Source organism: Salmo salar, unplaced genomic scaffold (assembly GCF_965601325.2).
Source record: "Salmo salar unplaced genomic scaffold, fSalSal1 ptg000408l, whole genome shotgun sequence".
Lineage (NCBI taxonomy): Eukaryota > Metazoa > Chordata > Actinopteri > Salmoniformes > Salmonidae > Salmo > Salmo salar.
The window spans coordinates 211034-228995 of NW_027675377.1; the positions used below are offsets into that span (position 1 = coordinate 211034).

Genomic DNA, 17962 nt, shown 5'->3' on the forward strand with positions numbered 1-17962 from the left:
AACATCAACCTCATCTTCATGGAGGACATTGATGCCAGATGCAGTGAACCTGCTGAGAGATGAAGGGGATGGGAGGCCAGAACATCAATCTCATCTTCATGGAGGACATTGATGCCAGATGCAGTGAACCTGCTGAGAGATGAAGGAGGAGATGAGAGGCCAGAACATCAATCTCATCTTCATGGAGGACATTGATGCCAGATGCAGTTTTATTTATTTATTTATTTAACCTTTATTTAACCAGGAAGGGCTCATTGAGATTTAAAATCTCCTTTTCAAGAGCATCCTGGCCAAGATAGGCAGCGCCAAGTCATTACAAAAATTACAGACAAACATGAAAAACTACAAGTAATCTAGTAAAAACCATAGAATTAACAAAGAATATAACAAAATCAAAAACAGCATATTAAAAACATTGACATGTCAGGGAATCAGTCTCAAGATCATTCATCAGTGATTTAAAAACACCAATCGGGACAAGTTCTTCCAGTTTAACAGTATTTTGTCAGGCGTTCCAAGACGATGGCGCAGAGGACATAAAAGCCCTTTTACCAAATTCAGTTCGGACATTTGGAACAGTTAGCAGGATAAAGTCCCGCGAACGAAGAGAGTACCCACCACATTTCTGAACAATAAAAATGCCCAAATAAAAAGGTAGTAAACCAAAAATGTCTTTGTAAATAAAAGTATACCAGTGACTGAGCCTACGAGTGACTAGAGAAGGCCAGCCAACCCTGGTATATAAAGTACAGTGGTGCGTAAAGGTTTTGCAATTTAAAATAAATCTGAAAGTGCCATGGTAAAGGGTGTCAATTGATCTCAAACACTGAGCGGAAGCATTCATATATAAAATATCCCCATAGTCTAGTAACGGCATAAACGTAGCTGATACTAGCCTCCTTCTGGCTTCAAAAGAAAAACAAGCCTTATTCCTAAAATAAAATCCTAATTTCAGCTTCAATTTTTTTGTAAGTTGTTGAATATGCATTTTAAAAGAGAGGCCATCATCAATCAAAATTCCAAGATATTTATATGAGGTTACAACCTCAATCTCATTGCCCTGACAGGTAGTAATAGGTGAAAGGTTCAGAGGTCTATTTCTTGCTTTAGAAAACATCAGTAGTTTAGTTTTGTCAGTATTGAGGATAAGCTTCAATCGAGACAAGGTATGTTGAACAGTATTAAAAGCAGTTTGCAAGTTCTGGAAAGCTTTTGTAAGAGATGAAGCACAACAGTAAATAACAGGATCATCAGCATAAAAATGAAGTTGTGCATTTTGGACATTTTTGTCTAAATTATTTATATAAATAGTGAATAAGAGAGGACCAAGTACAGAGCCTTGGGGCACACCATTCAAGACAGACAATTTAACAGACCTAAGCCCATCAAATTGAGTGCACTGAGTTCGATCAGACAGATAGTTAACAAACCATGCAACTGCATGCTCTGAAAGACCTACACTCAACAATCTCTGCCTTAGTATAGCATGATCAACTGTATCAAAAGCCTTAGAGAGATCAATAAAAAGTGAGACACAATGCTGTTTTTTGTCAAGAGCTTCAGTGATATCATTTAAAACCATCATGGCTGCTGTAATTGTGCTATGCTTCTTCCTGAAACCCGATTGGTACATTGATAAAATAGAGTTAGTATGTAAAAACTCTTTTAGCTGGTCACTCACAAGGGTTTCAAGTATTTTCACCAGGGGTGACAGCTTTGAGATTGGCCTATAATTATTTAAAAGAGTTGGATCTCCCCCTTTTAAAAGTGGCAGGACAAATGCTGATTTCCAGATCTTTGGAATTTCATTACATTCCAGGGTTAGATTAAACAGATATGCAAGTGGTTCAGCTATGAAATCAGCTGCCAGATTTAAAAAGCAGGGATCCAAAAGATCAGGACCTGCAGGCTTTCTCTGATCTAAGGATTTCAGGGCCTTATGTACCACCTGCACTGAGAATGGCAAAAAGCTAAAAGTTTGACCAGCTCTCACTGGTTCATCAACACAAGGTTGTACAGAGACAGAGGACACTGAATCAAACAGCCTACCAGATGATACAAAGTGCTCATTGAAACAATTCAGCATTTCAGTTTTGTCATATATAGCAACAGAGTCCTTCAATACACATGATGGTAATTCATTAACATTACTGTTACCAGACATAGACTTAATAGCAAAACTTTCTAGGGTCATTCAGGTTATCAGTGGTAACAGACATAAAATATTCAGACTTGGCCTTCCTGAGAAGAGAAGAACACTTGTGTCTGTCTTGTGTCTGTGTGTGTGTGTCCAGTGTGTGTGTGTGTTTGTGTGTCTGTGTGTGTGTTTGCATATGTGTGTCCAGCATGTGTGTGTGTGTCCATTGTGTATGTGTCCAGTGTGTGTATGTGTGTGTGTGTGTGTGTTCTGTGTGTGTTTGTTTCCAGTGTGTGTGTGTGTGTGTGTGTGTGTGTGTGTGTGTGTGTGTGTGTGTGTGTGTGTGTGTGTGTGTGTGTGTGTGTGTGTGTGTATCCTGTGTGTGTGTGTGTGTGTGTGTGTGTGTGTATCCAGTGTGTGTGTGTGTGTGTTTGTGTGTCCAGTGTGTGTGTGTCCAGTGTGTGTGTGTGTGTGTGTGTGTGTGTCCAGTGTGTGTATCTAGTGTGTGTGTGTCTGGTGTGTGTGTGTGTCCAGTGTGTATTTGTGTCCAGCGTGTTTGTCCAGTGTGTGTCCAGTGTGTGAATCCATTGTATGTGTCCATTGTGTGTATGTGTATCCAGTGTGTGTGTGTGTGTGTGTGTGTGTGTGTGTGTGTGTGTGTGTGTGTGTGTGTGTCCAGTGTGTGTGTGTGTGTGTGTGTATGTGAATGTGTCCAGTGTGTGTATGTTTATTCAATGGGTGTATCTGTGTGTGTGTGTGTGTGTGTGTGTGTGTGTGTGTGTGTGTGTGTGTGTGTGTGTGTGTGCGTGCGCGTGTCCACTGTGTGTGTGTGTGTGTCCAGTGTATGTGTATGTGGGTGTCCAGTGTGAGTGTGTGTGTGTGTGTCAGTGTGTGTCAGTGTGTGTGTGTGTGTGTGTGTGTGTGTCCAGTGTGTGTATATGTGTGTGTGTGTGTGTGTGTGTGTGTGTGTGTGTGTGTGTGTGTGTGTGTGTGTGTGTGTGTGTGTGTGTGTGTGTGTGTGTGTGTGTGTGTGTGTGTGTGTGTGTGTGTGTGTGTGTCAGGTTATTATTTACAGGGACACTGAGGAGTCATTATAAACCCAGAACCCTGGATAGAGGGGCTCAGTGAATGTGGAGGTGAATGTGATCAGGTGGGTCAGTGTGTCAGAGGAGGCTCTATAGAAGGACAGAGTGCCGGCTGGCCAGTCCAGATACACTCCTACTCTGTGGGAGCTGGAGGAGCGGACGTCTATGGTAGTGGAATTATTATCGTGACAGGCATAGTAACTGTTGTCAGAGCAGGTCAGACTCCAGGACTTGTCATTACATCCAAGACAACAGTCATTAACCTCTCCTCTCCTGTTGATTCCTTTATAAGTCACTCCTATAACAGCCTCCCTCCCACTCCACTCTGCCTCCCAGTAACAGCGCCCAGTCAGACCCTCTCTACACAGCACCTGTCTACATCCCACAAATCTCTCTGGGTGATCAGGATACGGCTGCTCCTCTCTCCTCCATGTCACCTTTCTGTTCTCCTCAGACAGAGAGAGGCGTCTGTCTACTGTGTTTGGGTCGAGTGTGAGATCACAGACATCTGATGGATGAAACCAGACACAATATTAGAAATCATCATCATTCACATTAGAATGTTAACTCACTTTTCACTAATTCATTTAATGTAGATGTTTCTAGGTATCAAAAGGAGAAGTTAAGGTAACTTGAGACTTGTTGAATGATCATATGTTATACTATGAGGTCTACCTGTGTTGATTCTAAGCTTCCTGGAGCAACCGGAAGTGGTTAAATTCACCCTAAAGGTGTTTTGATGCACCAAACCTGCAGTTTGTGAAAATCACTGTATTCAACTCAGGATTCTGTAAAAGCCTACCCCAATGAGGATATGTGTTTACTTTTAGCTTCCTGTGCCAACCGGAAGTGCCTTAAATTGGGGGCATAGGGGCTGTTTCGAAGGGTTAAAAAAGTCACATCTTTCCAAAACTTCATATGTGTGATTAGGCAACCCTCATGAACCTCTAAATCAGTCATTTATCCCATCAGATTTGCAAAACAAACTAACACACATACACATCTAGGCCATAGTAACACAGTGTGGGGCTTAGAGACATACACTGCCTGCAATAGTTAACTTCATTTGAACTATCAAAGAACCGTCAGACCTAGAGCTCTGAAACTTTAGAAACCTGTTCTAGAGCTCAAGTCGATAGTGCACGGTGAGTTACGTGGCTCTAGGAGGTTCTCAGACCGAGAAACAGACTCGTACATTTGCAATAACATCACAAAAATGACGACATTTAAAAAAGTCCCAGAGTCGCAAGACTAGGTGCATTGAAACCGCCTCGGCCCATAGAGATGGACCCTAACGTTTCATTCAAGGACCCCGTAGCAACTCCCGGAAAATGTGGATTTTCAGCACCAATTAAGGTCGCTGCTCGGGCTTCAAATGACCTATCGAGCCGAAACTTAGGATTCGGTGTCGCCTCAGCTAGGCCTACACATAATGTCCGAACTGGACCCACAGCTAGAACGTAACTATGTGTTTTATGTTTTTATTATGGTTTAACTTGTTAGTGCTAGGGGGCAGTATTTTCACCGCCGGATAAAAAACGTACCCGATTTAATCTGGTTACCACTCCTACCCAGTAACTAGAATATGCATATACTTATTACATATGGATAGAAAACACCCTAAAGTTTCTAAAACTGTTTGAATGGTGTCTGTGAGTATAACAGAACTCATTTGGCAGGCAAAAATCTGAGAAGGTTTCATGCAGGAAGTGGCCTGTCTGACAAGGAGTCGTTCTTCTTGTTTCTGTTTATTGAAAAGTCAGGATCTTAGCTGTTACGTGACACTTCCCACAGCTCCAATGGGGTCTCAGAGCCCGGGAAAAACCTGAATGACGTAATTCAAAGCCCTGGCTGAAACACAGGAGCGCTTTTGCTAAGTGGTCTATCAGGGGACAAAGGGCTTTAGGCGCATGCACAGTCCGCCCCCATCTTTCTGTTTTTCCCTCATTTTACAGACACGCAGATTCCCGGTCGGAATATTATCGCTTTTCTACGAGATAAATTGCATAAAAATAGATTTTAAACAGCGGTTGACATGCTTCGAAGTACGGTAAAGGAATATTTATAATTTTTTTGTCACGAAATGCGCTATGCGCACGACCGTTATTTACCATTTCGGATAGTTTCTGGAACGCACGAACAAAACGACGCTATTCGGATATAACGATGGATTATTTGGGACCAAACCAACATTTGTTATTGAAGTAGAAGTCCTGGGAGTGCATTCTGACGAAGAACAGGAAAGGTAAGACCATTTTTCTTATAGTAAATGTGATTTTGGTGAAGGCTAAACTTGCCGGGTGTCTAAATAGCTAGCCCGTGATGGCTGGGCTATGTACTTAGAATATTGCAAAATGTGCTTCATCCGAAAAGCTATTTTAAAATCGGACATATCGAGTGCATAGAGGAGTTCTGTATCTATAATTCTTAAAATAATTGTTATGCTTTTTGTGAACGTTTATCGTGAGTAATTTAGTAAATTGTTAGTAAATTCCCCGGAAGTTTGCGGGGGGTATGCTAGTTCTGAACGTCACATGCTAATGTAAAAAGCTGTTTTTTGATATGAATATGAACTTGATTGAACAAAACATGCATGTATTGTATAACATAATGTCCTAGGTGTGTCATCTGATGAAGATCATCAAAGGTTAGTGCTGCATTTAGCTGTCTTCTGGGTTTTTGTGACATTATATGCTAGCTTGAAAAATGGGTGTCTGATTATTTCTGGCTGGGTAGTCTGCTGACATAATCTAATGTTTTGCTTTCGTTGTAAAGCCTTTTTGAAATCGGACAGTGTGGTTAGATTAACGAGAGTCTTGTCTTTAAATAGCTGTAAAATAGTCATATGTTTGAGAAATTGAAGTAATAGCATTTCAAAGGTTTTGAAAATCGCGCCACAGGATTCAACTGGCTGTTACGTAGGTGGGACGAATTCGTCCCACCTAGCCCAGAGAGGTTAAACAGAAGATGCTGTGAATTATGGGCCTGCTCTGAAATATGTGATAGTTGGCTGCTAAACTAATTGGAAAAAGTTGGTGTGGTGTCAGTATGTATCAGTTTGGTGTCAGAATGATATCTAATTGACTGATGGACGGTGACTTGCTGGCTGACTTGTGTCCATTTGCAATAAGATTCAACAGTGAAAAAACATCACCAAATGGACATGATGAAATCAACACAACGAGCGATGGAGAGGACCCACTAGCACTGCCCGGCCATCCCGAGTTCATCGGGCCAGTCAATTTTGCATTTCTGCAGTATTTTTGAGCATGTCAAATTAAAACATATTGCAAATGGACAGCCGTGCACCTGGTGATTGGAATGGGTTACCAGGAGCACATTTTAAAAACGTTTTTTAATGCCTTTAGGGGGAGCAAGGGGTCTACGGTTGGGTAGGGAGCACCCCCCACCCATGCCCATCCAATAGGGGGCGCCCCTGGTCATTTTGGACGTTTTTCAAAATGTTAAAAACAACAGAGTCCCACTTCTCCCTCATCATACATGACACATAGACCATCTAGGTTGATTCATGGCTTAACATAGGGCTATATGTCATTCGGGCAGTATAAATGCCATTTGGACATGGTTCACTGACTTTTGGGTTTGGAAACCAACTTCCTATGATCGCACATGGCAAATGGACATAACATCCTGATTTGGCACTTTCAATACTTTCATATTGCATTTGGACATTTCTTATGGCATTTGGGAATGGTTCACTGACTTTTGACTTCGACGTTTGACTTCCTATGAAATCATATTGCAAATTGGCAAAACATATGCCTTATGGACAAGTAAAAAAAATATGAGAATATAATATGACAAAGGTATGTTCATACAGTTCTTATACATATATAATTGACAAAAAAAATCGAAAGAATTTTGAAAAGCGGTCTAGAGAGCACTTTTTTAGAGGGTGATACATTTTTGTGGTTTTTTTTTCACATTTTCAAAATTTGACCCTTGGGTCTTGACTTGATGTGCATTTGCAATATGACAATTTACTGTGGAGCGCGCTTGCCATCTTATGGATTTTTGCTGTGTGACACTTGGCATTTTCCATATGAGATTTGCCATAAGCTTTGAAATAAATGCCGTCCATTTGAGTGGTATTGGACATCGTGTATATGTTTCGTACGGTGCCAATATGTTCCCATTCATAATTGTCCATTTCAGGATGGACACACACACACACACACACTGGACACACACTGGACACACAAACACACACACACACACACACTGGATACACACACACACACACACACACAGGATACACACACACACACAGGACACACACACTTGAATTAGGACTTATTCTTTGTCATATTCCTCACAGCAGTCAACACTCACATTTTCTAAGCCCAGGTTTCATTGTGTTCTCTCCACCATTTTCCACACTGTAGCGGTAAGCAGAAGAACAGACAGTCAATGAGTGATACACACACACACACACACACACACACACACACACACACACACACACACACACACACACACACACACACACACACACACACACACACACACACACACACACACACACACACAGAGTCAGCATAGAACTTTGTCCAAGTGGTGTTAAGAATGTTTGTCATAACTAGCCTGATAAGTCAAACATGTCTGATATGAACATTGACATAAACCCTCTACATACTTGAGTTTCTCCAGTCTGCAGTGTGGATCCTCCAGTCCAGCAGAGAGCAGTCTGACTCCTGAGTCTCCTGGGTGATTGTAGCTCAGGTCCAGCTCTCTCAGGTGTGAGGGGTTTGACCGCAGAGCTGAGACCAGAGAAGCACAGCCTTCCTCTGTGACTAGACAGCCTGACAGCCTGCAAAGAGTCAAATCATAATAAAATCACACTGACATTCTTTGGTGGTGAAAATAGTGGCAGTATATATTTTTTCTACATATTCAGATATATCAGTGTCCTGAAACCTGCCATATCTATTCATAAAATAATGTATCATTACTAGAAATGACAAATGATCAAAGTATTGCTTGTTGAGAGAAAAATGTATAGTACAAATATTTGAGTAGACTGACCAGACCAGTTTAAAAAGCAGCATCAGTCAAAAGACTCAGATTTAGATTGTATTGAGTATACAGTCCACACCATATCTATTTTGACAGTGAAGATAACATTTTAAATGTGGCTCTAAACTCCAACATTTTCGATTTCAGATCAAATGTTTCATATGAGGTGACAGTATATAATGTCACCTTTTATTTGAGGGTATTTTCATACATATCTGTTTCACCATTTTGAAAAATAAAAGCACTTTTTATGTATCTAGTCCCCCTATTTGAAGAAGTCATAAGTATTCTGACCAATTCACTTATAGTGTATTAAAGTAGTCACAAGTTGAGGATTTGGTTGGTTTACTCATTGGTATGATTTGCAGTTTGTTTTGGTTGTGTTTTGGGTTATGTTTCAACTTCATGTAATTGTCAATAAAAGCCTTTGACACTTATGAAATGCTTGTAATTATACTTCAGTATTCCATAGTAACATCTGACCAAAAATATCTAAAGACACTGAAGCAGCAGACTTGTGAAAAATAATATTTGTGTCATTCTCAAAACCTTTGGCCACGACTGTATATGTATGAATACCTTTAAATAAAAGGTGACATTCTGTACTGTCACCTAATATGAAACATTCTATCTCAAATCCAAAATGCTGGAGCATAGCACCAAATGTAAAATGTAAGCTTCACTGTCCAAACACATATGGTGTGGACTATGTGTGTCTGGTAAACACATGTGGATCTGGTGAACAGTTATCACTTGTTGACCAACTACAGGAATACTGACCTCAGAGTCTCCAGTTTACAGTGGGGATTCCCCAGTCCAGCAGAGAGCAGCTTCACTCCTGAATCCTTCAGGTCATTGTTACTCAGGTCCAGCTCTCTCAGGTGTGAAGGGTTTGACCTCAGAGCTGAGACCAGAGAAGCACAGCCTTTCTCTGTGACTCCACAGCCTGACAGCCTGCAACAAGATCATCATGACTTCACAAACACACTGTTTATTTAACACCAGTAGTGTAGAAGGACAATGATATTCATTTCTTCCTGATGATAAGTTCTTAAATGTCATTCTATTTACTCACAGAGCAGCTCTGGAGGCTTTGACCACTGGCAGCAGCCTCAGAAGACCTTCCTCTGATCTGGAGAATTTCTTCAGGTCAAACACATCCAGCTCCTTTTCTGAAGTCAGCAACACAAAGACCAGAGCTGACCACTGTGCAGGTGACAGGTTGGGTTCTGAGAGACTTCCTGAGCTCAGGTAGCTTTGGATCTCCTCCACTAGAGAATGGTCATTCAGTTCATTCAGACAGTGGAACAGATTAATGCTCCTCTCTGGAGAGGGATTCTCCCTGATCTTCTTCTTGATGTACTTTACTGTCTCTTCATGGCTCTGTGAGCTGCTTCTTGTCTTTGTCAGTAGACCTTGTAAGTGCTTCTGATTGGACTCCAGTGAAAGTCCCAGAAGGAAGCGGAGGAACAGGTCCAGGTTTCCCATCTCACTTTGTAAGGCTTTATCCACAGCACTCTTGTAGAAAGTAACTTCAGGCTCATCTTTTGTTTTCAGTTTGTCCATGAGATTCTCATTGTTGTTGATGAATGAGAGGAACACATATACAGCAGCCAGAAACTCCTGAATGCTCAGATGCACGAAGCAGTACACCTTGTCTTGGTACAGAACACATTCCTCTTTAAAGAGCTGTGTGCACAATCCTGAGTACACAGAGGCTTCATTGACATCAATGCCAACCTCCTTCAGGTCTTCTTCATAGAAAATCAGATTGCCATTCACAAGCTGTTGAAAAGCCAGTTTTCCCAGTGACAGAATGCTCTCTTTATTCCAGTGTGGACCTGTCTCTTCTATCCCAAGATACTTTTCATTCTTCTGTTTGGTATGAAACACCACAAGGTGTGTGTACATCTCAGTCAGAGTCTTGGGCATCTCTTCTCTCTTATGTTTCAGCATGTGTTCGAGGACTGTTGCAGAAATCCAACAGAAGACTGGAATGTGGCACATGATGTGGAGGCTCCTTGATCTCTTTATGTGTGAGATGATTCTGCTGGCCAGGTCCTCATCACTGAATCTCTTCCTGAAGTACTCCTCCTTCTGTGGGTCTTTGAACCCTCGTACCTCTGTCACCTGGTCAACACACCCTGAAGGGATCTTATTGGCTGCTGCAGGTCGGGTAGTTATCCAGAGGAGAGCAGAGGGAAGCAGATTTCCCTTGATGAGATTTGTCAGCAGAACATCCACTGAGGTTGACTCTGTGACGTCCCAACAGATCTTGTTCTTCTGGAAGTCTAGGGGCAGTCGGCACTCATCCAGACCATCAAAGATGAACAGAACTTTGTACTTGTCGAAGTTGGAGATTGTTGATTGTTTGGTTTCCATTGAGAAGTGATTAAGAAGTTCAATGAAAGTGTGTTTGTCCTCTTTCATCAAATTCAGCTCCCGGAAAGGGAATGAAAACACAAATTGGACATCCTGATTTGCTTTTCCTTCAGCCCAGTCCAGAATGAACTTCTGCACAGAGACTGTTTTTCCAATGCCAGCGACTCCCTTTGTCAGCACAGTTCTGATAAGTTTGTCTTGTCCAGTTAAGGGTTTGAAGATGTCGTTACATTTGATTGCAGTCTCTGGTCTTGCTTGTTTCCTGGTTGTTGTCTCAATCTGTCTCAGCTCATGTTCATTATTGACCTCTCCTGTTCCTCCCTCTGTGATGTAGAGCTCTGTGTAGATCTTATTGAGAAGTGTTGGGTTTCCTTGTTTAGCGATCCCCTCAAATACACATTGAAACTTCTTCTTTAGATTAGATTTGAGTTCACGTTGGCAAATCACAGCAAGCTCATCTGAATCTAGAAATAACACAGAGGATATTAATATTACATCTGTTTTAATGCCTACAGTATTGTAGGACAGTTATAACATTTTAAATTATAATAATTTATTCTCTTAACTGAATGTATAAATGTGTAAATGTTTTCATAATGCATTACAGACTGGTGTGACTGATTATATTATTATTGGTATTATTGATGGTATTATTAATGTTGTCTCTCTCTGTCTCTCTAAATTAATCACCACAACACATCCCTTCTGCTACTTGATGAGGCCACTAGGTGTTGTGTTAAGGCTGCTACAATATCATTGAGTTACACAGCTATTTTAGCTGTACTTTAGCTACAGCTTTTAAATGTTATAAAACATCATTCAACATGAGGCAGACAGATCTTACATTTCTCCAGTGTGTCAGCAAGCTCCTTCTGGTTCATTTTCCTCAGGACGTGCAGTGTGATCTTCAGAGCCCCCTCTCTGGCACTGCTCTCCTGCTTCTCATCTTCAGCGTCCACCACTTCCTTATCCTGCTTCTGACTCTCAAAGCCTTCTGGGAGTTCTGGACTAAGAATCCTCTTGAACATCTTCAGCTCGTTCTTCACAAATGTCATCATTTTCTCTTCAAGCAACTAAAATAAATCAAGTAAATAAGTTAAGCAAGAGAAGAAATGCTTTCTCATTAACACATTAATGAATGATTGACAGATCAACTTTACTTGAGGTAAACAAAAACAAATGTACATAACAGGACCACATACACTGAATATAGAGTCCAGGTCTGTTTGATGACTCTGGGAAGACTGACCACTGAGAATCTCTGACTCTGATCTCTCCTGTTGGTTTCTGTGGACAAAACATGAGATTACATCTCCTCATCCAGGGAGTACACACACACACACACACACACACACACACACACACACACACACACACACACACACACACACACACACACACACACACACACACACACACACACACACACACACACACACACACACACACGGAGGGAACGTTGTGTTTGTTTAATATTGTTTTAGGACTATGAAAATGGACTAAAGGATTAGCCTATGGATTATGAAAACAACCAAAAGAAATGTGAAAATGGGAGAGGAGAAATGACTAGAGACGGTGTTGTTTAACTCACTGACCATGACCCATGAGTTCTTCTTACCTTTGTTCAGTAGAAAAGTCTCCCTCTCTAAACATTATAGGACGATTCATAGACCAGTCACTCTTCATGGACACACAGCTGGGTACAGGGGAGGCTGGTCTCTCCTGCTTGATTGGTCTTCAACACAACAGAGACAAACATTACATCTTTCATTTACTCTGATCTCAGATGGGAAACATAAGAAGAGTTCCAACATGCAACATATCATTTTACAGAAATGTTCGGAAATTTTCCTTTTATGGTTTAAAGAAATTATGGAAGAGATTGGTGTGTTTTTTCACTATCTAATCATGGCATGGCGTTGTTCAGTGACAGACATGTATTTGTTTAAAATCTATCACTTGATGGTTTCATTTCAGAGAGAGAAATAATGTTTTTTTGCTAAATGCTATATATCTGCCTCACTCTCAGAGAAATCAGTAGTACTGCCAGGTTTAACACAGTAATAATATATATCTGCCTCACAGAGAAATCAGTAGTACTGCTAGGTTTAATACAGTAATAATATATATCTGCCTCTCAGAGAAATCAGTAGTACTGCTAGGTTTAATACAGTAATAATATATATCTGCCTCTCAGAGAAATCAGTAGTACTGCTAGGTTTAATACAGTAATAATATATATCTGCCTCACTCTCAGAGAAATCAGTAGTACTGCTAGGTTTAACACAGTAATAATATATATCTGCCTCACTCTCAGAGAAATCAGTAGTACTGCTAGGTTTAACACAGTAATAGTATATTTCTGTCTCACTCTCAGAGATCAGGCTATACGGAGTACCAGTACTGAGTCAATGTGCAGGGGTACCAGGTAGTTGAGGTAATAATGATACTATAAGGAGTACCAGTACTGAGTCAATGTGCAGGGGTACCAGGTAGTTGAGGTAATAATGATACTATAAGGAGTACCAGTACTGAGTCAATATGCAGGGGTACCAGGTAGTTGAGGTAATAATGATACTATAAGGATTACCAGTACTGAGTCAATGTGCAGGGGTACCAGGTAGTTGAGGTAATAATGAGACTATAAGGAGTACCAGTACTGAGTCAATGTGCAGGGGTACCAGGTAGTTGAGGTAATAATGAGACTATAAGGAGTACCAGTACTGAGTCAATGTGCAGGGGTACCAGGTAGTTGAGGTAATAATGAGACTATAAGGAGTACCAGTACTGAGTCAATGTGCAGGGGTACCAGGTAGTTGAGGTAATAATGAGACTATAAGGAGTACCAGTACTGAGTCAATGTGCAGGGGTACCAGGTAGTTGAGGTAATAATGAGACTATAAGGAGTACCAGTACTGAGTCAATGTGCAGGGTAGCAGGTAGTTGAGGTAATAATGAGACTATAAGGAGTACCAGTACTGAGTCAATGTGCAGGGTACCAGGTAGTTGAGGTAATAATGAGGCTATAATTGAGGTAATATGTACATGTAAGTAGGGGTAAAAGTGACTAGGCAATCAGGATAGAGATTACATGTCCTCATCCAGGGAGAGCACACACACACACACACACACACACACACACACACACACACACACACACACACACACACACACACACACACACACACACACACACAATGGACACACACACACACACACACACACACACACAGGGAGGGAATGTTGTGTTTGTTTAATATTGTTTAAGGACTATGAAAATGGAAAAAATAAATGGGAAAATGGGAGAGGAGAAATGACTAGAGACAGTGTTGTTCAACTCACTGACCATGACCCATGAGTTCTTCTTACCTTTGTTCAGTAGAAAAGTCTCCCTCTCTAAAGTATATAGGTTCACCCATAGACTTGTCACTCTTCATGGACACACAGCTGGGTACAGGGGAGGCTGGTCTCTCCTGCTTGATTGGTCTTCAACACAACAGAGACAAACATTACATCTCTCATCTACTCTGATCTCAGATGGGAAACATAAGAAGAGTTCCAAAACGCAACATATCACTTTACAGAAATGAGCTTTTATTGTTTAAAGAAATTATGTATTAATTATTACATCTCTCACAGACAAGGATTTGTTTAAAATCTATCACTTGATGGTTTCATTTCAGAGAGACAAAAATCATGTTTTTTTATGCAAAATGCTATATATCTTCCTCACTCTCAAATGTGACCGACCGGCTCAATTTGGTAATTAACTAAATAACTACATATATAGTGATTTTGGTTTATGTCAGTTTAATTGTTTGTTATGGTATAAGTTGTTATTTTATGATTGTAAGTGATAAAATTAACTAGTAATTCTCAGTAATTACTACTTTAGTAAGGAATAACACATTTTTTCAGCACTACTGCAGTTGCTAAATAATTCCAATAGATGGCAGCATAAGACCACAATGACATTTCAGAATATTAGTTTAGTTTTCTCCCTGGATACACCACCACTCCCCACGCTTCCTGCAGAACCCCTGCAGTACCTCCGCAGACCCCGGATTGAGAACCCCTGATTTAGCAGATGCTCTTATCCAGAGAGATTTACAGTAAGTGCATTCACCTTAAGATAGCTATTTATTTAGGAAATAAACTAAATCAAGTATTCATAAAATTGTCATCTTACCTCTTAGCTTTGGTGTCATGTCCCCCAGAGAGATGCATTTTGGAGGCAGGGCCCCCCTCCTCTCTCTCCCCAGAGAGACTCATTTTAGAGGCAGGACCCCCCTCCTCTCTCTCCCCAGAGAGACTCATTTTAGAGGCAGGGCCCCCCTCCTCTCTCTCCCCAGAGAGACTCATTTTAGAGGCGGGGCCCCCCTCCTCTCTCTCCCCAGAGAGTCTCATTTTAGAGGCAGGTCCCTCCTCTCTCTCCCCAGAGAGACTCATTTTAGAGCACTGACCCCTAAACAGAGATCCAACATGTTGGTTGTGGTTAACACAGTGACAACTAAACAGAGATCCAGCATGTTGGTTGTGGTTAACACAGTGACAACTAAACAGAGATCCAACATGTTGGTTGTGGTCAACACAGTGACAACTAAACAGAGATCCAACATGTTGGTTGTGGTTAACACAGTGACAACTAAACAGAGATCCAGCATGTTGGTTGTGGTTAACACAGTGACAACTAAACAGAGATCCAGCATGTTGGTTGTGGTTAACACAGTGACAACTAAACAGAGATCCAGGATGTTGGTTGTGGTTAACACAGTGACAACTAAACAGAGATCCAGCATGTTGGTTGTGGTTAACACAGTCATTCTTTAATGTCAATTGTTGTAATTTGTAAATTATCTCTTATCTCTTATGAAACATTTACTAACAGACACATGGAAACAGTCAGGTGATTTAAAGCATCACATGAACATGTAGTTGTGACATTTCATCTCCATGGTAACTGTCAATAATAATAATAATAAGTCACTGTTTGTTAAGGTAGTTATAGACAGAACAACAACAATAATAATAACAATAATAATAATAATAATAATAATAAGTCACTGTTTGTTAAGGTAGTTATAGACAGAACAGCAACAATAATAATAATAATAGTAATAACAATAATAATAATAATAATAATAATAATAATAATAATAATAGTAATAACAATAATAATAATAATAATAATAATAATAATAATAATAATAATAATAATAAGTCACTGTTTGTTAAGGTAGTTATAGACAGTACAGCAACACAAGGCCATGTCTCACACGTATTTGTATTCACTAACAGTAGGCTATTTATTGTCTTTCAATCTGTTCTTTTCTAAACGTATCTGAGAATGTAGACAGAAGGGCTAAAACGGACATGATTGATCCGAGGAGGAAATTGTTGATCCATTCTGGAAGTTTTTTTTTGTTGCATCAAGTGAGAGATGTTATATTATGTAAAGTAGACTAGGTTATAATGTATAATAGCAGTTTGTTAGTGATATGCAGATCAAGGTCTATACCTCGGCTATAACCTACATATCATAGATGACCAGTCTAAACCTGTTCAGATCAACATAATGTTATAGTCCTACCAGTAGCAGGACAGAGAATGTACTGTATATAGCCTACATATCATAGATGACCAGTCTAAACCTGTTCAGATCAACATAATGTTATAGTCCTACCAGTAGCAGGACAGAGAATGTACTGTATATAGCCTACATATCATAGATGACCAGTCTAAACCTGTTCAGATCAACATAATGTTATAGTCCTACCAGTAGCAGGAAAGAGAATGTACTGCATATAACCTACATATCATAGATGACCAGTCTAAACCTGTTCAGATCAACATAATGTTATAGTCCTACCAGTAGCAGGACAGAGAATGTACTGTATATAACCTACATATCATAGATGACCAGTCTAAACCTGTTCAGATCAACATAATGTTATAGTCCTACCAGTAGCAGGACAGAGAATGTACTGTATATAACCTACATATCATAGATGACCAGTCTAAACCTGTTCAGATCAACATAATGCTATAGTCCTACCAGTAGCAGGACAGAGAATGTACTGTATATAACCTACATATCATAGATGACCAGTCTAAACCTGTTCAGATCAACATAATGTTATAGTCCTACCAGTAGCAGGACAGAGAATGTACTGTATATAACCTACATATCATAGATGACCAGTCTAAACCTGTTCAGATCAGTTCACAGAGACCATCAGGTTTGTCGGCATGATAAGTGATCATAGCCTTATAATAGTTTGTAGGTAGTCTAGACCAACAGTACGAGAGTCTGCCCGTCTTTCCTACATACCAACACATTTATTCAATGTCACAGAGAAATATGTGCCACAGTTTCAACAGCCATTTTTGTAACTGCGTAGACAACACACTTACTTTCACGTTCATATGAGGAAATCACAAAACTTCTGACAGTCACTGGTGCAGCCGCCTGTTTTCTTGCAGATGAAGTAGCTTTCACAGGCAACTCATTCAACCAGCCTAAACAACAGTAAATACAAGATGTCAAATGGTCAAAAGTGAATCTCAATATAGCCATATACATTAGAGAGAGGTGTATTGCTGCAGATGTTGGATCTTAATTTGAGCCAGTTTGCTACACCAGGAAAATAATCCTGCAGAAACAGGACATTTGAATTATTGTGTGGATTATAATTAATTATAATTAATGAACAGTTTTAAAATGGAAAAGTGGAATTTATCATCTTCAGAAACCTTTTCTAAAGTTTAATTACACTCAAATACACTACAAGTTTAGTTTTTCTGCAACAGGGTGATCAAATTAAGATCCTACATCTGTACAGAGTTTATGTCTTTATCTGAAAAGGGCAGTTTGAGTTATTAGCAATAACATTGCAACTGTCAGCTGATGTAAACCTCTGTGATTGGATGTTATAGACCCCCATACATATCCCCATGTACAATTATGTGTACAGATGTAGGATCTTAATTTGATCACCCCCCACTGCAGAAGAACTTTCCAGCAATGCAGGAAATGTAAAACTTGTAGTGTATTTGAGGTTTAAAAAGGCTTCTGAAGCTTGTAATTTCCACTTAGAAATTTCAGACTTGAGTTTTCTGTCTCAGTAGTAGTAGACTGTTAGGAGTGTTTTACTGTCATTCACTATACTAACATTACACCAACCTGTCTCAGTAGTAGTAGACTCTTAGGAGTGTTTTACTGTCATTCACTATACTAACATTACACCAACCTGTCTCAGTAGTAGTAGACTGTTAGGAGAGTTTTACTGTCATTCACTATACTAACATTACACCAACCTGT

The 17962-nt window shown here is 40.1% G+C and overlaps 1 protein-coding gene and 1 long non-coding RNA gene across 2 annotated transcripts; both read right to left on the reverse strand.

Annotated features, from left to right (window-relative positions):
• Positions 1–202: 202 nt before the first annotated feature.
• LOC145875962 (NLR family CARD domain-containing protein 3-like) lies at positions 203–10902 on the reverse strand. Its single transcript, XM_082971735.1, has 5 exons — positions 9335–10902; positions 9040–9213; positions 7880–8053; positions 7576–7622; positions 203–3730 (listed from the first exon to the last, which is right to left on the reverse strand). Exons 1-5 carry the CDS (start codon positions 10687–10689, stop codon positions 3207–3209), a joined length of 2274 nt encoding a protein of 757 aa, XP_082827861.1. The 5' UTR covers positions 10690–10902; the 3' UTR covers positions 203–3206.
• Positions 10903–11831: 929 nt separating this feature from the next.
• On the reverse strand, positions 11832–17162 carry LOC145875971 (uncharacterized). Its single transcript, XR_014391381.1, has 5 exons — positions 17056–17162; positions 14831–15106; positions 14011–14127; positions 12260–12376; positions 11832–11928 (listed from the first exon to the last, which is right to left on the reverse strand). It is a non-coding gene; the product is annotated as an uncharacterized LOC145875971 (long non-coding RNA).
• Positions 17163–17962: the final 800 nt, after the last annotated feature.

Excerpts from the sequence above, each read along its gene's own strand:
- LOC145875962 (XM_082971735.1), bottom strand. The coding sequence starts at position 10,689 with ATGAAAGAGGACAAACACACTTTCATTGAACTTCTTAATCACTTCTCA. Across the intron at positions 7,623-7,879 it reads TGCAGACTGGAGAAACTCAA|TGTGGAAAATGGTGGAGAGA; the intron begins GTATGTAGAGGG and ends TTACCGCTACAG. Across the intron at positions 3,731-7,575 it reads GAAACCTGGGCTTAGAAAAT|ATGTCTGTGATCTCACACTC; the intron begins GTGAGTGTTGAC and ends TTCATCCATCAG.